Here is a 26,251-nt window from a genome sequence, read left to right as displayed (position 1 = left end):
CATCAACATTTCTTTTAGAGTTGCTTGCGAACTACAGAGACATAGCAGGTATTGGAAAAATAACGTCCTGGCTGGCATGACAAGCACTATTGAAGCACTTAGGCTGGAAAAGAATGAGTAAGTCTATGTTTTGCCATTTGCATTTCTGTTTGTTTACAAGAAAGTAATTTTAAAACCCCCAGCTTTTGAAATCATGCAAATATTTAATACTTGTAGCTGAGGCAGCTGATTTAAATAAGTAGTACAGCATGCACTTCAATATACTTCAAGGACTGTGCTGGCAATAGGTTGAGTAAGCTCTCAGAGATGTGTCTTTTGCCAGCTAAAATTAGATTAGGGAACTTCTGATAAGGCTGAGCATTTAGGACCCCTGTATGCCTATACAGGAAAATGTTCGTGGGAACAAGCTTCGTCTTTCCTCAGGTAGTCAAGGACAAGGTGCCTAAACAAGCCTTTGTAGGACCTGAAACAAGTAGGACCTGAGCAGCTGATGTCCACCATCCTCCAGTGTGACTGACAGAGGACAGAAACAGGATCCCCAGAGCACTGAGCAGCACCACAGCTCAGCTGTCATCTCTCCCATCCCTGCTCTAACAATGGGAAGCATGAAATGCTCAGACCATAACTGTAACCAAAAAGCTAATGCCAGCACCTCAATACTATAGTTGGTAAGAGTTTAAATTAAAAAAGCAAAGATTGTTAAATACAGTTGAAGAGTGTACTAAAAGAAAAACAGACACAATGGATGCCCAAGCCAGACTTACTCATCTGCTGCAAGTTCTCTCTTGGAAAGCATCAGGGATTGTAGGCTGAACATGCCAGACTGCAAGGTTGGTGCCCTGGGAGAAGACTGCTTGTGTCAAAATTCTGTTCATTGATGAATCATTGTGAGATTTTCAATCCAGACTTTACTCCAAATGGATGAAACTGGTCTCAATCTACTGTTATGCTTTGATGTTAAAAACATGCAACACAACAAACAGCAACTCCAAATTGTCCTTTTCTCCTCAAGGGTTCTGCTCTTTAAAAGTCTGCAGGACAGAAACTTAACAGCACTGTTGCTTTAAGGCCCATGTGTTAATTCCTGCTATGCCTAAGAAAATTGGATGCAAAATGCATTTTCCTGTCACTCCCTAAAGGTTAGGAAATACTGCCCAAGCAATTTTGGCCTGATAAAACTACAACAGGTTCAAAGTGAGAAGGTTCATTTTTTCCCTTACAAAACTGTACCATGTTTCAACCATAAAACATCAGCATGCTGAGGGCTGCTTGTAAGCTGGGCTGGAAAAGAACCTCTGAAGACATGCACCAGCCCAATTCACTTAGGATATTAACAGATCTAGTCAAGATAAAATCTAGCAGGGAAAAATACATTGAAGTCAGATGAAAGGAAAAGTTTAAAATTACCATTCTTTGACAATGAAAAGGAAAAAGTGACTCACATTGGCCTCTATCTACCATACCAGCCACATTAGGAGTTAATTGGAAATGACTGCTTACCACATGGCCACTTATTTGGCTCATTAATAGGCACTGACTTAATTTGGAAAGGATTTTTAGTGCCTTTTTCTAATTAATGTTTTTCTAAGACACCTATGATGCATCTTTGCATAAAAAAACATTTGCTTAATTTTCTTCCCTTCAAACACAGCTCTTCACACTCTCTTATGCAATAACTTTCCTGTGCTCACTGTAGCAGCAGAAACACACATTGCAGCCAAGAGCAGCTGAATAATAAGACATAGGAACAGATTCTTTTCCCTCCTGATTTTCTACTTCTCACATCCAAGTGGAGAAATGGGACTTGACAGCTCTGAGTTCAAACTTAATTCATCATTAGGAAATTATTCAAAAACTTATAACGAGATAACTAATTTAATACACTTTGCTTCAAGGTTTATTCCTTGGCTTTTTTCCCAGATATAAAGCATCTCTCTGCAATTATCATGCAGATGCTGCTGAAAAGACTTTAAATGGTTGCTGCTAATTTAACAAGAGATATGTTGGCACTGGCGGAAAAAAAATTAGAGGAAAACTGAAGTTGACTGAAAGCTCAACTGATCCCTAAAAAGAACATGGTCAAGCTATTACAGCAAAATAATTCCTCTCCATTTATTGGTGGTTACAAGTCTTCACCAGAGGCTTTGTCATCATGTTAGGCCTGTATTGCAGAGCATCAAATCAACACAGTGCAGTTTTAAATACATTCAAGAAACATTCTGGTACAGAACCTTGGTTTAAGCTCCCCATTAATTTTAGTTCCTTTAGTGCTGAAAATAAGAGTGCTTGTAGGCTTAGGGCTTTGTACATTGACCAGGGTTTGGAGGTGGGGATGCAACAGAAAAGCAACAGTAGGATTAAAAGATTAGAAATATCTGGGGAAGGGATACCGAGAAAGGTGATTTCACCACAACAAAGTAACTGCATTGCATCACGTGCCCTGAGAGGCTGTGAAATCCTCACCCTTGAAAATTCTGAAACTGGATGTGTCCCTGGACAAGCCTATCCAAGTTTCAAGTCAGCAGTGGGGTGAGTGGGGCTGGGTCCAGAGACCTCCAAGGCACCTCTCTAGCCTGACGCCTTCTCTAACCACCCAACAATAGCTCACACTTAGTGAAGGCTAAGGCAACTGGAGATGCCTAATTTAAATGAGATTCCTTGTCTGCAGAGGGTGAGCCTCAAGGCAATAATACTTTCAGTTGAATTGGTGAGAAGGTGCTTGATTTGGCTTTTTTTCCAGATATGTTTGGTTGAAAATGCTCTGCTATTAAACTCTCAGACCACCAGTTATTGGAAAGAGTCACTCACTGACTTCAGCCTGCTGGAGGTCACTGCACTGCAGCCTACATTGCTTCTTATGATTCCCTTCATGGGTTGCACACAGCAGCAAAAGGCTTCCTTAAAAAGACACAATATTGACTTTTTCAAGGACTAGTCTAAAATCGTAATTCTTGTGGAATTTGAAGAGTTTAGCACCCAAAACTCTCTGTCCTCACAATGTCCTGTGCTCGAGCCCTCTGTAACGTGCCTGGCTGCACGTGCAGAGCTCAGGTCTCCACGCTGTGCACCCTCAGCTTCCACTCACACAGAGCTGTAGCTGACATCTAGCAGGTCTTGCTTTTACCAGAGAAGCCACACACTGGGTCCAGAAGGTCCTTACGTGAAAAAAGCCCACTGCCAAATAACTGTAGGTTTCAGAAGCTGTGTAGCAAAATAGAAGCCAGCAAACTACCTTTACAAAGGATTGCTTTCCTTACAGACATGTTACAATGCAGACCAGTCATATCAAATGTGGTTCACTTTGAAGGTCACTATAAGTTTTATGAGTTATGAAAGTAATTCAAAAGTTATTCCAAGAAAAATAAATTATATCTTGTATAAAATAATCCATGGGAGACTAGTAAAGAACCATCATTCCTTACTTTCAAGACAACTTTAAAAAGTGCAATATATGCACACAGTGTTGTCAAGGCAGTTCCCCTTGTTCATCAGTAAGGTTCAGTCAGATCCACAATGCTGGGTCTGGGATGTTTGAAAAGATTAAATAAGTCTCGAGTTTTGCAGGAATTGTATGAGCACTTGGTAGACAAATTTGTACTGGGCTATGGTCTGGATCATAAACACCCTCTGCTCCCGCAGGTGTCTCAGCATCACAGGAACGTCCATTTTCTGTAAAGAAAAGGGGGGGAAAAAAGCAGAAGCATGTGTATTCATTAAATCAAACAATCACTGTCTCAAATATCAGTTAGCTGACACAGGGAACTATACTATAGTTATAGAAGACAAAGTTTCTGTGGAAAAAATTAAATGTGCAGGCAAAGATACAGATCCTTTCACTGAAGGGCAAGAGAACTCATTGCCACCAAAAGACCCAGAAACATCTGGTCTGCCACAGCCAAGTGTATGTTAGCAAATAATGCTCCAGGAGAAATAGATCTGTAAAGTGAAACAAGGACACAATATCCACAATAGGTGTTTTGCAGACTCCAGGCCAGCATCAGTTTGTTGCCACCTACTGAATATGCACTGGGACATATTAGGGGTTCTCTAAGAAGGCATCTTCCAGCTTAGTTTCACCCAAAAGAAACTCACATGTGTGCCATGAAAATGCTCTGCAGCAGGAACTAAAGTCCAGTAAGTAGGCACAGATAAGGAAATCCACTGGGAAGGCACAGCACTAACCCCATTAAGCAGGCACACGCAGCCTATAATGGTCTGAACTCAAAACCAAATGAGCTCTGTGAAACAGAGGCCCATGAGTTGAAGCGTTAGAAATCACTGCACATTTCATTAGGATGCTATCGTCAGATTTCTGGCATTTAGGGAGCCAAAAACCTATGATGCTGTTGTGTTTTATCTGTTACAACAGGTACACAAGGAGCTATTGAGAAGTTGTTGAGCCATGAAGCTCAGCTCAAATTCAAGCAGCGTGTAATGTGAGCCAAGCTGAGGAACACAAACCTTCTATGGCAGCAGTAAACGTGAGCACTAAGACACACAGCTGGTTTTGGGGAAGTTCTTAAGCAGTTCAAGATATAAGACTGAAGAGCAGCGACCCTATCAGGCAACATAAACTGCACTTTGTAATGCCTGCTTGCAGAAACACCAAGAGGAGCAAGTCTTTTGACTGAGATTGCTGCTAAGCCTTGGAGCCCCAACTGAGCATGGAATCTGCTTCCAGGCATATCTGAAGTTTCCTGGAAAGTTTAAAATAAAAGTCACGCTGCATATCCATTTCTGTCCATATATATAAAACTCAGAATCTCCATTCCATGTAAACAAGTATTAACTCATAGGCTATCACTTTCTGAAAACAAGGCCAAATATTCTGCCACATACCCCAACAAGCTGTTATAAAAGGACATCTCTGGAGAGTCAACGAGTGTAAATATTTGAGATGAGTAATGTCATATTATTATCAAACAGGTGCAAAGAAAAATGGAAGCTCTTTCCAGTTAACTTGGCTAACTTGGAGAAGGCCTCCCTGTGGACTCAGATGCTTATGAAACGGTCCTTGCTGAGCAGAGTCATGTGGAACCTGATCTCACCTGAAGCACTGTAACAAAAATGCAGGCCAGCCTTGACCTGCACATAATGTTCCTCTCTCAGCTTTTTCATTAGCTTTTAGTGGACACACAGTGATCCATGCACCTCCTCAAAATGGAGATGGCTTTGCCTTATCTCAGAAACGGAAGAAAACTCCATCCTGCCTATCCAGTCTCACTATTTATAGCCAGCTTAGTATTTGCTGGATTCCAGGTAAGGAGAATCCCTAAATTCACCTTCATTACAACGTACATGTCAATAAAAAAGAAAAAAAAATACACCTAATGCTTTGCTAAGCTGGGACTTGCAAACAGAACAAACAAAAATGCTACTTATTTCTGCTTCCCAAACCAAAGCTCTACCATGTGAAAGCATGCTGCAGATGCAATCATGAGTTAATGTCCCAGTGCCAAGTCCGGACTAAAAGTTGATAGAGTGGGTTCTCAATTACTTTCTTGTACTACGTGTCTACAGCAGTAAGGATGTAATGATGTGACATTTACTTGCCATGCAGCAGTTACTGAAACTCTATCCCTGCAATGAGATACAGCTTTAGACTCAACCAGCCATTGCCCAGAAGCCACAGTGACTGAAGCTGTACAGAATTTGATTAAACGTGGCTTCTTACCTGAACCTGAAACCTCAGGCTCAAGAGTTCTGGTTTCTGCTCCAGCACTGCTGCAGGCATTCCAAAATGCTCTTCATCAAAATTTTCAAACTCCCTCATGATTTTTCTTCACTGCTAAAATGTTAATGCATTTACTTGCTAGAACACTTCTGTGAAAACCAGTTCCTAAGACTAAAATATTTTAAGTGAGAATTAATTTTATTTCAGGAAAAAACCCCAACCAATTCTAGTAAAAAACAAACAAATGAAAAGGAAGTCCTCTTTGCAGAATCTGTCACAAACTGAAAACATACTGTCAAGATTTTTAATCTTTTTTTTTAAATTATGTTTTAACACATCAAAAACCTTAGCTTGGTACAATCTAGAGAAACAAAGCCCTTAATGAAAATTGTATTTATTGTTAATGATGATTTTCATTATTAATCAAGACAAAAGAATACTTTAATTAAGGGACACCAGTGAAATCCCTTATTATTGAGCACTACCATCAAGTCCTAGTGAAGTTGATGAAACCTCATATGAATGATGTCAAGGCTCACGCCCATGCTTAGATGTTGAGGTGGCAAAGCTACTCTTTGCCCAATGGGTGACTTCTGTAAACCACAGACTGAGTTCTGTTAGCAGAGGTGGCCAGACTCTGTTGCACAGCCCCTTAGAGTTTGCTTCTGTGCACATGCAGAGGGTGCTGTAAAGCTACATTGATGCTCACAAGCAATTCAGGATGGCTCTTTTAACTCTCCAGCTTTCCTCTGGAGAGGAAAGCAGAAATTTCGTGGCTGCCATGTGAATAACAGAAGCAGTCACTTCCATGCGTCAGTGCATAAGGAAAAGACAACCAGGGTCAAGAGCTGGAGCCACTCTGGAGCAGCTACTGAGCAGCAGTCAGCAGTGGGAGGCTGCTGGATTCCCAAACCACATCCTTGTGGGTCCTTTCTTGGTCAAGATACCTCTTCTTTTCCCTTTCTCCCCCAAATACAAAGCAAAAGAACAAAGTGTCACCTGTGACACATATCTACAGGACAGCTTCACCTTCAGTGAGGCCCAAGCAGAGTTGGAGATTTGTCCCAGCTGATCTGAGCCCAGGATCTGTAGGGGTCTTGTAACTCCAGAATGATGAGCTGCTGGAGTCCTCAGTCTTCCCTGAACTCACCCAGTGGCTGATTATTGGAAAGGGCAGATGATATATGTCTGTTTGTCACTCTTGCTGCATTGTTATCTCTACAAGCAGCTTTGGTCTTTGAGCATTTTCTTTGGCAAGAGAAACCCCTGGTTTCCACAGTTGGAAATGTCATGCAAAGTGTGTGGCACATTGTTAGTCAAGATGTGATGTTCCTCCTAGACAGTTTCCCAGTGACAGATGAAAATTAAGTTGTTACCCATGGCTGCTCTACTGGGGCACTTGTTCCTAACTCCAGACTGTGTTACTCATAATGCTGGCTGCAACCCTAAAGCCCTATTCCCCACAGGAATACATAAATACACTTATTCTTTAAACACAGCTAAGTTTCATTGTAGGTGAGATTACAAGAGAGAGGAAGGAGCCCAAGGAGAGAATTTAGAGAGCAGAAAACTTCAGTCAAAAGAGCAAGGACATTATTCTCTAGCCTCTGTCAGGTAGTGCTCGTAAACACACTATCTCTGAACTTTTAATTAAATACAGCTAGACTAAATTCTTAAAAGAGGGAAGAAGGCCCTAACTTTGACTATATTAAAATAATCCTAATAAAAAATAATATCAACTATACAGAAAACTATAGCAAGTAACCTGCCATGGGGAATCTTTGCCCATCACATTTAAGGTCCTTGTCTTGCTCACAGACATAACAGAAAGAAAGCACTTCAATGCCTTTTAATTTCAACCTGAGGAATGTAGCCAGTTAGCCAAGGGATAAGCTGGGGGTTTGCAAAGGAAGCTGACTTACTTCATTATGCTCCAAGCAGCCAATCATGAGCTCTGTCAGGATCACCACGCCAGTCCTCCCCACGCCTGCACTGCAGTGCACCACGATGGGAGGGTTGCAGGTGTTGCTGCTGTCCAGCACGCTGTTGGTGTGCCGACGCACCGACTGGATCTCCTCCAAGTAAGCTGCAAGGGGAAAAAGCAGGCAAGGCTGCAAACATCTACATCTCTAAATGTAAAAATTAGGAGGGGAGGGGGAAAGAATTAAATTCTGTTTTCCCCCTTGTAAATCTCCAGGTCCCCTAAGCAGATGATTCTAAACATTACTTACAGCAATTCCTGCTATTAACAGGCAAACAACAGCTAAGTCCCATTGAAACTACTGCCTGTCAAAACCAGTATCACATGGGAAGCAAGGATCCATCTGCCTTGTTTCCTGTCTTCCTTCTCCCTTCTAGACTCTGACAGAATGGCCTCCCCTCCCTCTCTCTGCCCAGTTTGTTTCTCAGTAGCTACAGGCCCTTCTGGGAGATCACTGCTTTGTTTTCCCTGAAGCCATTTGTAGAAAGCTAGGAGCTCAGGAACAGCTGCCTTGTGTGGCTGTCCTAGCATCATTCAACACACCCTGCTGTCACAGCATGCTGAGAACCTCACATGCTGAAAGCTTACTTAGCTTCCCAGCACTCCAAGTGGGAAGTGAGACCTGAGCTGAGCTCTCCTACTCTGACCCTTGGTGTCAGGGCGCTGCAGCCCCAGCTGTCCTCTCCCCACAGGCAGGATGGGGCTGGAGGCCTACCAACATCAGAAAAGCTGCATTTCAATGCACACAGGGAAATGGGACTCTAAGTGGTGGCAAACAATGAGAGAGAGGAAATGGGGACAATCGGGTTCCAATTAGTGCCATGCCCAAACACAGCTACAGGGTATGAGAAACAAAGGATGAAACAAACGAGGAATTGGGCAATAGCTTTTCCTTGAAGACAGATTCCCTGGTACTCCTTTGCTGAAGCTGAAATGTAATTTTTTATTTTTTGCCTTGGTGACAGATCTGGGGAAAGGAGGATGCACTATTTACATCCAGTGTGTACCATGCAAAGGAGAATGCATCACTAAAGGACCGGAGCTGTGGCAAGACTGAAGAGGAACTAATGGATCTTCCTGAGAGAGGACTTAGCTGCCACAGAGCAACATTGCAGCTGCAAAGCTTTCAGGAACTAAGATGACAGGCATCTCCAACACATCAGTACACCATGTACAGACTCTTCAGTGGTAATTTAAAGATTGCTGCATCATTCCCCACTGTACTGCCAGAGATGTGTCTTTAGTTAAATAATGGTTGAATTCCTATTACTTAATATGGGAGTGCTTATTACTTGGTAAGAATCAGGAATTGTTATTGACATATTACAGATGAATATAATTGATGTATTTTCAGAAAAGCACAAGCCAGGACCATATGTAATTGGGGAGGCCCTTGAGCATTGCCTGGGTACCTGTGGTTACAAGGGTGGCACTACACATGCTCTTTTGCAAAAAGTAAAACTGGAGGAGATGCATCTTATTTCAATAGCAATTGATCCTCTCACTCGGACCTTTCTAAGTGTGTACAGCCTATTATCTCCACATTCAAGAAGTAGTTGGGAAATGGCAGTAAGTTACACCAACAGATCGGCCAACCGATGTACCCTATTAATTAAAATTTCCTGAGTTTTTGGCACTGCTGCTTGCCTTGGATTTTTCCTCCTGCTAATCACTTTAGCTCCTACCTCTGGAATACCACTTTTTTTTTCTTTTTTTTCCCCTCCAAATTGCAGAAAAGTATAACTTAGTTGAGGCCTGTGTACACCACAAGAACCATTTGATATCTGTCCCAGCTGTAACTAGGTCCAGTGAACTGAATCCAGCGTGAGCAATCCTTTTCTTGATTTATCATGCAAAATAAAGGAATCTTACATAAAAAGCCCTGGACTTCTTCTGGACACCCATGGTCTGGCCAGTCAGTATACTGCAAATGCCACACTGTCCTCTCTTGTCCAGAGAGAAGATGCTTGACCTTCAGACCAGTAGTTGCAAAGCAGCCAGAGTCCGTGCGGAACTTGGTTGTCACCTTGAACTTCCCATAGGTGGCTGAGCTGTGCTTAGAGCCCAGTTTAGGCCAGTAACGGTGGCTCTTACTTCTTCCTCCCTCCTTGATAACAAAACAAGACAAAAAGCCATTAGTTTCTGCAATTCTCTACAAGCAAAGGGCATAAATCTCTCTGGATAAGCCAAATATTCTTATTTTAAAGCACTGGAAGAGTAAGGAGCATCCCACAAAGTTAAGAAAATACCCATTAAAACTTAAACCTCTCAGCAGTGTAATACTTTTAAGTGTAAAACTACTTGAAGACTCTTGTCTTGCGACAAAAGACAGCTACTGCCTAAAACACCGTGGTGAATATTCTCCTCCTGGGGAAGACTCTCCTTTAATTAGAAGGAGAATCTCTAGCAGCTTTTAAGTGTCTGTTCTTGATCAGCCTTGGGAACTGGACAGTGACTCGATGTGCTCTGCTACTCCCTGTGTTTGCTGAAAGCAGTCAGGCACGAAGCCGAATGCGGTGTTAGTTAACAGCATGTGCCAGTTTTTACAACATAGCACATAGTTCTTGGATTACAATAGAAATAACTGCTTTGCTTGGCATAAGAATAAAAAGTTGTGGGGTGCTTTTGTTTGGGGTTTTTTTGCCTTTTTTTTCACGGACACTTCTATGGAAACAACAGCTTCTGGTCTCTTTTCAGTTGATAAGAGTGATGGTATACAGAATTGGCCTTGGATGGTGTGGAAATCTCTGTCATTTTAACCAGGAGCAAGTTCAGTGCTCCCACATTCCAATGGAAACATCTTTGTTTGGCTTGGCCCAAGCAGGGGGAAGGAGGGCTCCTGCCTGTTTCACTTCAGCATTTGCCAAACTGAGTGTCAGGAAGTTGGAAGTATAGTATGAGAGCAGTACAGGCATATGTTCAAACAGAGCCAGAGGAAAAGGGGATGTTGATAGGAAAAACAGGTTACTGGAGTGGGAAGTGATGATAACAGGAGATTGGCTCACATCAGAAAGAACTATTCTGTGATTTCACATACCTCTTCAGCTGTGACCATGGCTATAACATTCACCCCCTGTTCCCACACCATCTGCCAGAAGTCATGGCATGTGTGTGGCAGGGGCCCTTGGGTAGCAATGTAGTGCCACTCCTCTCCACCTACAGTCACCTGGGAGAAAGGCAAAAAGAAACAACCAGTCAGTGCCTGAATTCTCAGCAGTGTCTGTGCCAGAACTGCCTTTTAAACAAAAGAAACTGCACTGAAATCTTTGTTCTTCTACTTTTGGTTAAAACTGTGAACAAAAATCATCTTTTTGATAAGAGCAAATCTGACAAAACATAATCTTCAGTGTTAACCTTCAGTGCTTCCATGTCCTGTCTTGATGCCCATAACCATAAAGCTTTGGTCTAAATGCCCTCTTTCTTGCCATTGCATCTGGATCATATAGACAAAAAAAAACCCCAATAACCAACCAAATAAAAAAACCTGTGGATTTTACTCATCTTGGGTTTTTCAGTTCAGAACCTGAAAACTACCAGAGTAAATGCAGCACACCAAATGGCTTTCAAACACCATGAGAAATTTAAAATTACCCAAAGCTGTAGCCTTGTAAATCTATTTCCCAATACCCAACTGGTTTGGCAACCACATCTTACAGAAGTATTTGTGTATTTGCATGACAGGTAATGAAATTCTTTTCAAAGCATTAACATACAGATTTACAGACTGTAAATTCTGTAGTGCCCTGAACAAAGCCAGCATTACTTTGCTGTTACCAAGTATAAAACACTGCTTCATTTAACTGACAGAGGCAGTTAAAAAAATCACTTGTGTATTAAGAAAAATCATAATTTTATGACACATAATTTGCTATACATCAGAAAAAGCTTAGAGAATCTTTTTTCTAACATTTTAGGTAAAAAAACCAAAGTGTTTTTAGAACTACTACATATCATTTCAAAAATATGCTTACCAGAAGAACCAGCCAAACTCATTATTTTGGAAAGTTGAAATATTTTTCCTTCTCAGGCTAAGGCCTCCTAATTCTGTTTAATAGCCCAGAGCCACTTCTCCCAAAGTTATAAATCCCAGAGAAGAAGATTTACAACAAAAATGCTGACACATCCATAAATATCAATGTACTGGCAGACTACGCTACGAGGAACAATCAATAATTCTGACAGGTTCAACCACATACTGTATTTGAGGTACAAGTCTTTGAATACATTCTCAGAAATAAAATCTATTTATTTATTAGACAAACAACTGTTTATTAATCTGAGATGCTTGGGGGTTTACACCTGTAAATAACATAGTTTTTGTATGATAACAAGTTTCTCACCTCACTGAAAACTGTTTGACCCTCTACAACAGCTCCTTCTCTTTGTTTCATATTATGCAGCATTTTCTTTTTTGAATGATGGTTAAAAACAGCAAGACCAAGGCTGGCAGACTTCTTAAGTTCTTGTACTAGATGAGAATTAATACAGACTGCACAGCCCTAAGGAGCATGCTGCACTTGGACTGATGGTCTGCAGCCATGAGTGCTGGTACAGCCTTACTGAGCTTTTTAAGTCAATACTGACCTGACACAGCCAGTCAGATGAAGTGCTCTTAAGAACCTTTGTGCTTAGTCTTCATAAATTTAATTACAATTTTTCTCTTTGGTATAGATGATGATCTTTGTATCTTAACAGCAATGATCCATGATAAATATGCAGAGAATTAAAATGTGGGGCTTGCAGACCAAGCAGTGGGAGCTGGAATCCTCCAGGCATGGATCTTATCAGGATGACAGAGGAGTTTTCATCGTCTACTGACTCCTGGTCCAAGCCTCCTGGCACATGACATGAAAGGCCCATAAATAGTCTGAAGGGAATGGGATGCCTGGAATGTTTACTGCATTCTAATGCCCTAACTGCAGGAAATTAAAAATTAAACATTGGGCTGAAAACACAGGCACACACTGTGCTGCTGAGGTAAATTTCACAGACGCAATTTCACCTTCGAAGCAAAAGCACATCTGCTTGGCTTCTGAAAGCGCTGCTCCAAGTGCAGGAGGGAAACCCTGCCAAGGCCCTCTGTCTGTCAGGCATCAAAGCACTGCTGCCTGGTCCTGGGTGCTCCATGGACACAAGATGTGTCTGTGTCCAACAGTGACACACAAGATTAAATGTGTGCTCAAAACTAGCCAGGGAAAATAGCATCCTTTAGGAATATCTTCTTTTTCTCCACCTACTTTGAGGTAGAAAATTTGGGGCTCAGAAACTGACCATCATAGCAATGTCTGATTATGCAAAAACTCAGTATCTGCTTCCTACCAGGCTATGCAGAGATGTGACAAACTGCCAGGATCCTGGTTCAGAAATTATTCAGATAAAAAATTCAGATTTGAATCACCAGGATTTAACATGGTAAATCACAGCCAAGGCCAGCAAGTCTCTTTAAACTTTTAAAAGGCTTTAACTCAAGGAAAATATTAATTTAACAGGATGTTTTATTCATTATTTTTGAATTATTTCTTTTTAATTTGGATTTTGACAATGAGAAAACACAGAAAACCCTCTCTTACAACAATATCTGTCATCTGATGCAGAGGATTTCTGTTACTTCTCTCAGGGTACAGTAAAAGCCAGCAGAGGACTTTGCAAATACTGCTGGAAGCTTAAAGAAAAACAAGCATCTGCAGTCACTGGAGCATAGTTCACTGTTAAAACTGACCATGCTTGTAAAAACAGTCAGGTTGTATCTTTAATTATTTCTACATTGAATTAACAAGAAATCTGAAATTTCTTGTTCAAAATATAATTTGAAACATGAAGTTCAATGCAGTTCCCAGTCAGAGATGCAGGGATATCGTTGCTAAGGTCAGTGCATACTTTAAAACATTGCTGTATCACACTGCAGGTACTGGGGCTGATCTAATGCATTCTCATGATGGTTGAGAAACATGGCACCTCTTTCTACACTAACCAGCAAAATCCTTCCACAACAAGCTGGCAGAGGTGGGCACAAAAAAGCCAGGATGCCTCTCTAAAATGACTTCCCAGTCTCCAGCAGTTAAATCAACTTATGCATGTTAGTTGATAGGAGACTTTAGAGATGCCCACAGTGACACAAAAAGGAATAACGATGCATCCTAAACCTTTTCAGAAACTCCTGAGGTACAGAGGATGCTGCTGTGCAGCCAGAAATGCAAACAAAGCTTTAGCACACCTTCATTTGGCAAGCAAAACTCAAGCAAGCCTTCACCTTTATGTGTGAAGCATTGATGTAGCCTGTATTGTTTTCTTTGGTCGGCACCAGCTCCACTCGGTTCTCCTCGTAAGGAACGACCTCCCTGATGCGGTTGCGCTCTGTGTTCTCAGGCAGGGCAGCAGTGGTGAAGATCCCATCTGCCTTCTTCTTTGGAATCTGCTCGTATTCTGTAAACACCATCCCCTCCTCCAGCTTCCTCCTCAAGATTTTGCACTAGGATTTAACAGAAAGGAGCACCGACCCATTAATGCTTCTGGGAACAACACTCACCACTAGACCCATCCATCCATTCTTTGAATTCCAATACACAGCCATAGCATTCTCTCACTCACTTCTCCTGTAGTTATCTGAGGAAATATGACACACTTATTTCTACCAAGTGAAACCACTGGCAAACTTTACAGTTTTACATTCCACTTCCACGTTTTTGAAGACTGATAGCATAAAAGGCAAACCTGTGCTAAATAATCTTGGTTCAGTAAGAATTTTGGTATGAATATATGATTTCAACATAATAGATATTTTATTTTTTTTTCCAGGAAGAAGATCGTACTGCAAGAAGTGTGACATGGCCCACATTTTCAAAATACTGCCTAACTCACAAGGATGCAATGCCTGTGGTTGAACACAATCCCACATACAGACAATGTGGAGGTGAAGTTCTACTCCATGGGTGCCAGAAAACACAAGGCTGCAAATTTCTATCCAGAAAACCAGAAAGGTTCTTTGCAAATTTGCTTCTCAAATCTTAACAGCAGCAACTGTTTTTAATATCTGAAATTCCATATACACACACACCCCCCCGTGTGTGCAAACATCAGGAGGCAAACAACTTCTTTTTTCTAAAATTTAATCCCATTAGAGACATTAACCAAACTCTTCATCTATATCAGAACATGAAAGACATTTTCTGTGGGTGAGCACTGCAGAACTTTGCCTCATCAAGTGAAAAATGTGTAAAGCGTTAGATTTACAGATTGATCTTGTATGACATTGCACAATCAGGTGAAAGAGAACAGCCTCCATTTTCACTGACTTCACTAAATATTCAAGACATTTGATTCTTTGCCTGCATTCAAAGACATACAGTGTTAGCCACAGACCTTTTGCATTAATGGCTCTGAAAACTTATAAGAGAAATTTTTTTCACATTTTAAATCAGATTTTAGTATTTTAGATACTTCATTCAGCTGGGAACAAAGAGAACAAGCAACATTTCGTGAGGCTGCATCTTACCCTCTCATCCATTGGCACCTTGGTGACTTCATCCTGGCTGTCCTCCGGCACTGGAACCCTAGCAACTGAGAGTCCGTTCAGTGCTGCCAACATCAAGGGCCTCTTCTGGGCCTCCAGGCCTGCCATCTTCTGCTTTTCTAGATTCTTTTGGCAAGAAAAGGCACGTTTTCATCTCTGTGTGATTATTTATAATGCCAGTAAAATGCTGGAATGTTTTTTTAATCTCCAAAATCTGCAACTCTCTGGCCAAGGAATGCAGATGATCACCATTAGCATCGTAAATTCAAATACAACCTCTATTCTTCCTGTTATTCCTCAAAGGCCTGCTCCTACATGAGCACAGAATTTTAATTTCAAAGAAGCAATCCCAGCATGTAATACAGTTTACATGCCATCAAAAGACACACAAATACAATCTCAAGCATTTTCCTGCAGACATTATGCTGGATGCAGGACACACAAAGCATCACCCTGTTACGTTAAAGTAGCACTACCAAAGCCAAGATACCTGGGGCATCTTTTGAAAAGCAATAATTTCAATCTATAACAACAAACACTAAAACACAGGCCATTGTTGCTCTTCTGTGATGATAATGCTTAAAATGAGAAGTCTTCTGATGCACTTAGCTTTTATGGTGTTTCAAACAGCACCCGTGATATATTCTGCACTAAAAACTGAGCTCACATGTCCCAGAAACTGAACGCAATAGCAGCCAGGGAGGGATATTATTTATCATATTCATGAATCATATTATGGTATGACATGGAGAACCAGAGCATGAATTTTAAATTCATCCTGCTGCCTCCTCCTTATGCCACTGGGAGTTGAAGCATCAAAAAAGACAGAGCATCTCCAGAAGCGCCCAAATTAGGAATATTTTATTCCATTTCCTTAACAGCTCTTTCTGCTGGCTTTGGAAGGAGGAATAAGCAGAAGGGGTGCCTGGTTCTCAGCACACATATGGAACCTGTGGTCACCAGATGGGCCAAGCTCAGCTCCTAGAAACACACAATGGATCCTGAATGCCCTCAGACATATGCATATGCCTTGACTTTTCAAAAGCTTGTGAGATTTTTCCTCACCACTGAGTTCCTCCAGAGCACTAAGCAAAAAACCAAACATCCAAACCAACTCTGGCTCCTTTTTATACTTTGTGAAAGCAGGAAAATGCAAGCATTTTCCCTTTGTTTGGGAACTTTATTTAATTTTTACTACTTCAAAGGTGAAACAGAAGAAAGTCTGTGCTTAACAGATCAAGATCACCAAAGTACCATTAATATCACAACTGATTCCTCTGACAAAAGGAAGGTCCACAAATGTCAAGGTTCCTGATCGAGGCTGAAACCACTGTAAAAGCTTAATCCTGAGGCTACCCCTTAACTTCACTTTTTTCCTTTTTACTTTCTATTTTACATTTAGGAGTTGTCAAGGGCTAAACTCAGTCTCCATGTCCCAATTTAGTAGCTAGGGCTGTATTGCTAACAGTTACATCAGCATAAGGATTCCCAATGGACAAGAACAGCAACGGATATGTTCAGAAAATGTCTTTGAATATACAGTAGTATTTAAATCTAGCGAGTTATTGGTCTAGTACACTACAAATTCTTTTCTGCATTGGACCATTTAGGAGCTTTAGTAATTTATTTCAGGAATTGCTTTTGTTTCAGACCTCAGTGCTGAAAATGAGAACTACAGCATACACTTGGGTTTCTGTGACTGCAGTTGCACTGCTTACAGCACTACACCAGGTATATATATAGGGCACTAAGGGGTAAGCACCCCTCATATTTCTGTCATTGCCTTTAAATACTTCTTATTTTAAATTTGTTGCAAGTTTAACAGAACCCTACTTCTCATAATTGAGTGCATTTTCAACAAAATAAACAATCCAGATGCTCAACCACACAGCCTCTACATCTGCTGCTTCTCTATTTAGATATCCGGTTCCTCAGTTACTGGCAAAACCGACAATCCATGTTCTAGGGCTACCAGGGTTTTATTCAGAGAACTATGTTACATAAAGTGGCAGGAAGGGAATTAAAGATCATTTGAAAAAGATCCTGAGTTGCCATTATGTTTTGTGATACTTCACCTGACACGCTTGCAAAGGACAAATAAAACACCAGTGCCAAAATCACAATCTCCCACCCATCTCGGCAAACGTATTCCAGACTCGCCCTGCCCTCAAATCCTAAAGGGAAGCAGGCATCAAGGGGGGATTTGCCATCAGTCTCCTCATCCCCAGATGCCTGCCCTGCCATCCACCCACCTCCAGCCAGCACTGCTGCCAGGGCAGTGGCATCCTCAGCTGGGTCAGACACAGGTCTGGCCACCAGCCAAAGAGCCACAGCTGACAAAACAGACAAACCCAAGCAGTGCATGGGATCAACCCCCTTGACAGCCCACAAAACCAAATTGTATATGGCACTTAATATCACATTTCCCAACTTTAAGCAAATCCACAGCTTCCCACCCACACGTTCCCTGCAGTTTACTGACCCAACAGATTTCTGGCATGGAAGTTGACCTGTGTGATTACTAATTTCCAAGAAGCCACCGCAACAGAGGAAGGCACTTACCCTCATCATGATCTCTCTTTCTATAATGCTGTCCTCGATAGAAAACATTTCAGACACAGGCCTCTCCTTGACCGGCTCTTTCTTGACCCGCTCCTTCACACTGGTGAGGTCAGGCTCTGAGATAGAGGGCCCCAGTGAAGAGCCATTTATTGCCACTTGATCAGTTCGAGAGACACTGATGGCTTTGGAAGGCCCTGGCCTCATGGCCTTGGCCCTGGCTACAGCCACAGAAATGCTAACGTGGTCCTGCCTCAGCGCTCCATTGCTGACACTTTTACGAGGCCCGGGATACTCTGGGGGAGGTTTATTTGGTATTCTAGCCAAGGCAGCTTGCAGCTGAGCGCTGTACTCCATGTTCTCGTGGAGGGCTGCTATCCGGGACACAGATTCCTGCGTTTCCTCTTCCTCTTCGCTTTCGCTGCTGTGTATCAGCATTGTGGCATCGGAAAACGTCTTTTTGTGGTGGTAGTGAGGGACCTGTCCTGCGCGGCAGGGGGGCGTTTAAAGTTTTCAGGGCCATGGCTTCTATGCCGCGCACCATATTGCTGATGACCTCCAGGCTGTGGCGCTTGTTCACGGCCGCGTGGTGCTTCACGGCCATGAGGGGCTCACTGACCTCCTGCAGTGACTGGCGCACCACGGGCGAGCTGTCCTCCTGGAAGGTCTTCACTGAGAGCTGGACCTTGCGGGTGACCAGGTCAGGGCTGCTGCCACTGACGTACTTGTGCCGGTGGCTGGCCAGGTCAGGCGTGCTGGTGGCGGGGCGCGGGCGTGGGTACGGAGGCGGGGGCCTGAAGAGATAGTTCTTGAGCATGTGGGTGGTGTTGTAGCTCTGGCCGCTCTGCAGCTGCATGTTGGCCAGCTCTGGGGTGCTGACCGTGTGGGATATGGCGCTGGCTGCTGTCTTATTCTGGGCAGCATTGTTGGGGTTCATTTGGTCAGACGGGGCCACGGGTTTGTTATAGGCACCCCCCTGGGGCCCGTAGGTGATCGTGTAAGGGTGCCTCTCTCGAATCTCAGGCTGGCTGTAAACTAGGTCCTCTGGCTGGTTGTAAGCATGTGTGTTTCCAATATTGAGATTTCTCAAAGACTGACTTTGGCTGTCCATCTGGATCACCCCTCTCTTCATTTGCCTCATGACAGTTTCATAATCTGGAGTTGGCCTGTAAGACGGGACGATGATTGCACTGTGTCTGTGGCTGGGGATATAGTCTGCTCTCATGATGTCACTCCCCGGGATGCTCAGATTTGAGGACATTGGAGATGCCTGGATGAAGTTCTGCGAGCGATTGAGGGAGTTCATGCTGTGGGCACTGCATACACTCCCATTGGGTCCATTACCATTCAAGTAGCTGAAGTCCATTGGACACCTATCCAAACTGGTCTGAGACCTACAGTAGAAAGTTTCTTCATTTCCATGGAAAATGCTATCTGTGTAGAGTAGAGAGAGAAATGTTGACAATTTTAACCCACAAGGACTTATTCACTGCTAACAAAGCTTCAAATGCATTCTGCACCAGTGAGTACAGAGACAGCTTAGTGCACAAGTGCAGGGAATGTTTGGTCTTGGGAGCATCCTTGAGCCATCAATATAGAACTAAAGCAAAGCTACCAACATAAACATTACCAACGCTTAGCAAAACATGGTAGTAGTTCAGATCCGTGTGGGAAACATGAAAGGGGAAAGAGAGGAAGTATTTTTGCCTGAGGTGGCAAGGAAGAATAAAGGGGCATCTCCTCCCTTACCATCGTGAAAGGGTTCACTGATGCTGGCACCTTAAAACTCCAGCACTGCAAGCATATGGTTAACCTGAAAAATTTTCTTGTCTCTTCTGTTGATACATGGCTATCTGAGATTTAGAGTAGCAGAGGACTGTGAAATTGGAAATCCTACTTTAGACCAATCAACAGTTTTGAGGATCTGAAGTAGGACACATTTGAGTGATCAAAGCTCAGTGAAAAAAAAAAAGGAAAAAAAAACCCAAAAAACAAACCACCCTGCAGATGCACTATAGAATGTTAAATGCTTCAGCAAAGCCCTGAGAGGAAAGCAAGACAATAAAGACCATATCCTGGATCACAACTTTACTGGAAGTCTGTCCCTGTTGAAAATCTTGAAACAGAAGGGTAGTACTACCAAACTCTGAAATCTGCTAGTTCTTTCAAAATATAGAAAAGTCTGTTGTAAAACTAAGAGAATTTTACAATTCTTCTAAAATTGAGAATATTCTTCACAGCCTCACCTCCACAGTAGAACAGTAGTAGCCACTAAGTCAAGTCTACTGTATGCAAGGAACTCTACTAAATGGCTCCTTTCAAAACTTCCCAAATTCTGCCTTAAAAATAGTCAGACACCACAATCGAAAACACTAACAGGTATGATTGAGAGCTCCTCTGCTGGTAAGAGTACTTCAGCTGTACCTCTCACAAATTTCAAAGAACAGCAGCCTAACAGACCTGGCTACGTGTATTCCAAAAGGTAGGGTGGTTAAGGGTGTGAGTCTCAAGCTGTTTAGGGGCTGGGCTCCATTCCCAGACTTGATCAAAGTAACCTGGCACAACCTCTTAAAGAATTTATTTGTCAAATATGGGCGTGAAAATAGTTAACCCTCCTCGTGTCTGTAAGGCTAACAATGCAGGCAGATGGTGGTGAAAAATCAGCAGAAAAGGTTCTCCACAGATACAGTTTCATGGACAGGACATTATGATTTCTCCTACAGCAAAAGCTTTTTGCTGTCTTCTTTTCCCTCACTCGGTTTCTCTCCCTGGCCCCAGCTGGCACTGCCTTTGAGTACAGCCATCATACTCCCTTTAGAAATTATTTTTTCAGTTCACTGAACTGGAATACCAAGTTTAAGGTCCATATAATCACATGCAGATATTTTAGGGAAATTTGAAAACTAGAATTGGACTTCAAACAGAACACTTACTGCAACATTAACTATAAAACTGCTAGTTCTCCTGCAGCAGCAGCTCCCATTTGACCATGATGGCATTATAAATCTGGATATAAGGCTTAGGAGCTTCTTTGCATACACATAAAATTGAAGTACATTAAAGGGAAAATATATGCTCTAAGTACCTTGTGAATTATGTGTTTCAGTGTAGTGTTCTCCACACTGGACATGCATAGGAGGCAGTATAAAAGGATGTTGTCTTGGCTGAAATAAAAACACAAGGAAATAAAAAACCATTAGCCACAATTTTTGCAACTGAAACAGGAAAAATGGTTCTGTGCCCCTTCCACTGAATACTGCTCCTTCTTACCCAGCCAAAAGCACATCTTGGCAGTTCCTTTTAGAACAGAGAATAACTTTTTGTAAATTGCTTGCTAATTTTGTTACAGAGTCCAAAACTGACCAGTTAAGATTCCTTTAAGCTCAACCACTTCAGAAAACAACAACCACAATTTCAGCTCTTCTAAAATTCTTCACATTTTTATTAAAAGCTCTTGCCCTTGAAGAATTAAACCCAAACAAAACAGACACCTAATCAGGACAAAAGCAGACATGGAACAAATTCAAGGACTTAGGACACTTATATATGCAATAAGACCACATATGGACTTAAAAGAACTCTGTAAATTACACAAACATTGAATTCCTTAGATAATGAATTCGAGTTTACTCCAATAACCTGCACCGAAAGAATTTTTTAAATGCAAATCTCAGAGGGGTCAATTCAGCATTAAATCAGCAGGATCATTTACAGAAAATAAATCAGAGCTGACACCGTATTCCCCAGCTTTGTCCCTTGGCAAACCAACGTGTTTTGCAATTCGACTTTGCCACCTGCACTGCAACGTTCTGTCTGGTGTCACTGAGCAAAGTTTATGAAAACATATTTCAATATATGAAGTAAGCAGAAAGACAAGGAAGACACTCCTGTCTCATGAATGTGTCCTCCTCAGCAGCAGAATAAGGGCTTTTCATCCAGGCTGATTCACGTAGCTCAAACTATTAAGGAATACTGTGGATGCCCAAGGCAAAAAACCCCACATAATCTGCCTTTGTGTGCACATGCACCAATAAGCACCCTGCAAGTTTGCTAGCAAAGAGTGGGTGGGGAAGGGGTAAGATTTACATTTTCCATGTAAATGGTGAGAAGGAATAAGAATCAAAGATACTGAGCTCGGTATGAATTCTTGCATACAAAATAGGTGTGTTACGCCAGAGCTGGAAAACAGCAAGAAGCATTTTTGCTACAAGAACTACTTCCAAAGGTATAAAACCCTAGTCTCACTGAACAACCTGGGCCAAGGAGACTGCTGTTGACAATTTTAGTAGAGGAGCTGAGGCTGGAGCTGGTGCTGTAAAGCCTAACAAATGGAGGGCAGAGGAAAAGTGCAAGGAAAGAGAAGCGACTCCTACTAAGAATGCATATATCTGGAGCAGACATTTTTCTTTGTGATAGATGTTATGAAAGCTATCTGCAAGAAATCTGGAATTTTTATTTCTAAGGCCCAACTGCCTCCTCTGAAAAAAAGAGAACCTTGGGGTCTGCAGAACAACAATAGCCAAATTAATGATGACTGGGATTTTTTTAAAAATCGGTTAATTAAACACACCATTATATTAAGATCTCCTACACTGAGGGTTTTTTTCTGGAAAACCAACATTGCTGGGTGGTCTGAGAAACCATGCCAAAACCATATAAAGGGTCTTGATCTGAAAGTAAAGAACATGATCCCTAGTGAAGTGGCAGAGCCTCACCCCAAAGATTCCACTTTACTTCCCATTTCTGCCTACTGATTTATTGCTACACAAGACAAATGAATAGGTAGGTGTATGAAGGTATGTGCAGTTCAGACAACAGTCAGGAGGGCTTTTTTTTCCTCCCAAAGAGAACTGTTCCAACAAGTTAGCAGAACAATTATGAAAAAGGCAGCCGAAAGTTCACCGTGAGCAGTCAGCAGCCCAGCGCACTTTTCAATTGATGAGCCCACATTCTTCCTCTTGATCTTCCTGAGATTCTGGGGATTTAAAGCTTGTTGCATGCTTATGCTTAAAGCGAAGTGTCAGCACAACTTGTTTTTTCTTTTGAAACAGCAGATTTCCATTTTCATATATAATTAGAAAGCAGCTCACTTTGCCCCCTCCTGATATTACAGAGGCTGTAGCATAAAAATGCAAAGCGCCATTCATTTTTTCACCTTCAGTTTTTCATAGTCATTTCCAGGGTTCTAACTCATAGATACCAAAAATATTGTAAATATGCTACAGAGAATGCAACACACAGTCTGTGTAATGGATTCTATACATTCACACAGGAAAACAACCCGTATTGAAATCTGCAAGAATAAAGCTATCTTGAAATCAGTACCTGCTTAAGCCTAATTTTGGAACATTTTCACAAACTGTAACCACACTGTGGGGAAATGTCAAGAAAACACTTTGCCCACATCACCTTTCTGCCAGGCAGCAATAGGGAAATGGACTTTTCACTCTGGAAAGGTCTACAAAGTAGGTATAACTTACACCACACATTAAAACTGCAACCTGCATAGAGATAATATTGCCCTCTGTCCAAGGAACCAGCAGTGCTACTGTTACAGAAATTCAGAATCCTTAAAATAAGATTAAAAAATACTGACATGCTAGATGCTAAAATTTAATCAAAAAAGAGTTTCTTTAGAATGGACAGGAGAAAAAAAAAAGACTAACGCTTTTTTTTTTTTTTGTAAATATTTCAGGAAAAAAACCACCCAGTTTTGTCAGATTGATAGTGTTTCTGGGGATTAGTTAAATGGAAATAAAAAACAATTTAAGAAAAACTCTGAATCACAATCCTGATTGATTCTAATAGTTTAACTTAAATTAATGGCAACTTCACATATAAAATAGGGTCTTAATCCAAGAAGCTGCTAAATTGTAAGTAGTCTTTATATAAAACCATGAGGATTGAAGAACTGTGAAATGTAACATTTTGTAATGACTAGATTAGATGCACAGAGAACAAGACACTTCAAATCCTTTCTAGAGGATTATTTTCTCTACATATTGAAATAACCTCAATGCAGCCAAAAAGATGCTCAGTTTCTGCAGGGCAAATAAAAATATAATGCCTTGAAGATTGTAATTTTTACTACTCAGTGGCGATATTATCCAGTTAATCAATCTGGGCAGTCACACCCTTGAAACTCATTCCAATCATATTGCCAACAAGAAATGAGTTAATGGGCTTAGTTGAAATTTAGAAAGTTGTTCATCTTACACAATGCCTCATCCCATCAGAAATGGTATAGATATTCTTAAAGACCTCACAGTGGCACATACCAAAGATGACCTACTCCAGGTTGGCCGCCGTCGGATAGGGGGAGGAGAATTTGATTGTCTGTGGAGGAAAAAGAGAAATGATAGAAACCACAATATCTCAATTCTGAGTCAAGAATGAATGGGAAAAACAAGATGTGAAGAATCTGTTCATATTGCTCATTACTGAGATTTTCAGATATATGAATAAATGAAAATAATTCAGGTTCTCCTTTAAATACAGGAAATGTTCCCATTCCAAACTATACATGCCTTTTGATCATTATCCTATTTGGCTCACTTGGAAACACAAGAAAGAAAAATTCTGGTTTAAAATGAATTCAACATGTCTCTTAAGTAAAAAAACTGAACATGGCAGACAAGTACAATCTCAGGTGACTTAATGTGAACACTAACACAAGGACAGTGTTATGAAATTGATAGCAATCACTCCAAAGCAATGCACACAGATCAAGAAGAAAAGGAAAAAAAACCATCTGGTTAGACAATACTAGCAGAGCCACATACAATGTTAGAGTAGCCAGATGCAGTGGAAGGAACAAGGAGTGTAGGAGATAAAAAAAATACGAGGAAGGGAAAGAAACAAGTTGAAAGGAGGTAGAAATATAGTGCTTACGTGAAGAGAGGAAAGGTGGAATTTGTCCTCTTACAGTTTCTGATCTGGTGAATGATGTTATGTGCAATTAGAGGAAAGGCACACAGGAAAACAAACAACTATCATTATAACACAGAGGGCAGGAAAATTATTTGGCTAGAAAACACACACTGGCATATGCTGTCATCAATATCTGAAGCTCTAGCACACAAGCTTGTACCACGTGAGACCATGGTCAGGAGAGCAGTTCTAATGACCAAAATACATTGAAACTTGTTATTTCACTCTGACTTTGTGACATCCCCTACCTTTATTAGTCCAAATATCTGCAAGTGGCCTGTGAATCTGCTACATACAACACTTTCATAGGATCCACATACTTATGGTTCAGTGTTTAGTAAGAAACATGATCAAAAGCTATGGCTTCTGCAGTCTGGATTATGACTGGTAACAGAAAGCTCTCTCTGTTGACCCCAACACAGCTTCAAAGGGAAAATATCCCAAGGTGACACACTATGGTATTTTGTTTTCTTTCTTGACTGTCACAAGGAAAACAATCAGGAGCTCCCTTTGAATTCAATCCCTCTGGAACCATTAAAATTGAATTTAGTATTGGACTACTGAAATACATTATATGCTGCTAAGAAATGTCTTTTCCAGTCTTTCACTCACTTCCCAGGAACTGTAAGCAACATGTAAAATCTAACCAACATCTCTTTTCTGTAAGTGAAAAGATCACTTGAAGCAGTTCACCTCTCTGGACTCTCCTATGCTCTAACTCACCGTATGTCAATATAATGTGCGCACACATGAAAGACCTTCCAATCTTCCCCTCACCATTTTGACTTTATTTTCCAACAGATGGCATTACCCAGCTGAACAGATGGGATGTCCAGCTCTAACTAGAGTTGTTGATAGAGATGAGACTTCTTCGTGGTAAGTTTTGCAAGAATTTAATGTTCTCTGCTATACACACCCAGCACACCACGAAAATTTCTCAAAACTCTAGCCTTTTGAAAGCCAAATTTATCTCAATCTGAAAATGTGTGCTGGTGTAAATGAAACATCTCAGCTAAGAAACAGACTTTTTAATTAAAGCTAAAGCCTAATGAATTCCTCCTTCAGTTAGAAGGAATCCACCTGTGTGAGAGGACTAGCTCAAGGCCAGTTTTTAAGTAAGTGCTCAAACCAGAGCCTAAAGGAGACTTCAGGTTTAGATTTACAATCTCTGCTGTGTTGTGGCAGCACAGCGACGCAGATTAACACACCCAGGTGTCCTCCCTCGTTCAGCATGCATAAGAGGCAGATAAATTATCCTGCCCAAACTAGAAGATGACAGCCTCCACTCTCCAGCACCTTTAGCTGCTGGATGGGCAGTGCATCTGCTGCTACAACTCACATTTTGACATGATGACCTATGTCATCTTTCACTCCAGTTTAGGCTAATACTCTGGGCTATCAACAGCAGACAAGACCTTCAAGACTCCCTGTAGGATTTGGCTGTGTGGGGAGCACCAAAGCTCACAAGGCTCAGAATGAAATTTCATTCTCAACCGTCTGTTGTTGCTGTTGGTTAAAACAAAACCAGAAAAAAAGGGAAAGGGGAGAAGAATAACTGACATACATGACTAGAAAAAAAAATTAAAAAACCAAAACA

General features: G+C 41.5%; 1 protein-coding gene across 1 annotated transcript in view; it reads right to left on the bottom strand.

Annotated features, from left to right (window-relative positions):
* Positions 1-6: 6 nt before the first annotated feature.
* The window catches only part of PTPN14 (protein tyrosine phosphatase non-receptor type 14), a 107,656-nt gene continuing 81,411 nt past the window's right edge, over positions 7-26,251 (bottom strand). The window contains 10 exon segments of the mRNA XM_005416158.2: positions 7-3,669; positions 7,597-7,760; positions 9,528-9,762; positions 10,693-10,821; positions 13,906-14,124; positions 15,148-15,291; positions 17,728-18,199; positions 18,201-19,158; positions 20,810-20,888; positions 24,003-24,060. Of these exon segments, the coding sequence (XP_005416215.2) occupies positions 3,541-3,669; positions 7,597-7,760; positions 9,528-9,762; positions 10,693-10,821; positions 13,906-14,124; positions 15,148-15,291; positions 17,728-18,199; positions 18,201-19,158; positions 20,810-20,888; positions 24,003-24,060 (2,587 nt within the window). The 3' untranslated portion in view covers positions 7-3,540.

The sequence above is a fragment of the Geospiza fortis genome, unplaced genomic scaffold, assembly GCF_000277835.1.
Source record: "Geospiza fortis unplaced genomic scaffold, GeoFor_1.0 scaffold41, whole genome shotgun sequence".
Lineage (NCBI taxonomy): Eukaryota > Metazoa > Chordata > Aves > Passeriformes > Thraupidae > Geospiza > Geospiza fortis.
This window is presented reverse-complemented; position numbering and strand designations above follow the sequence as displayed.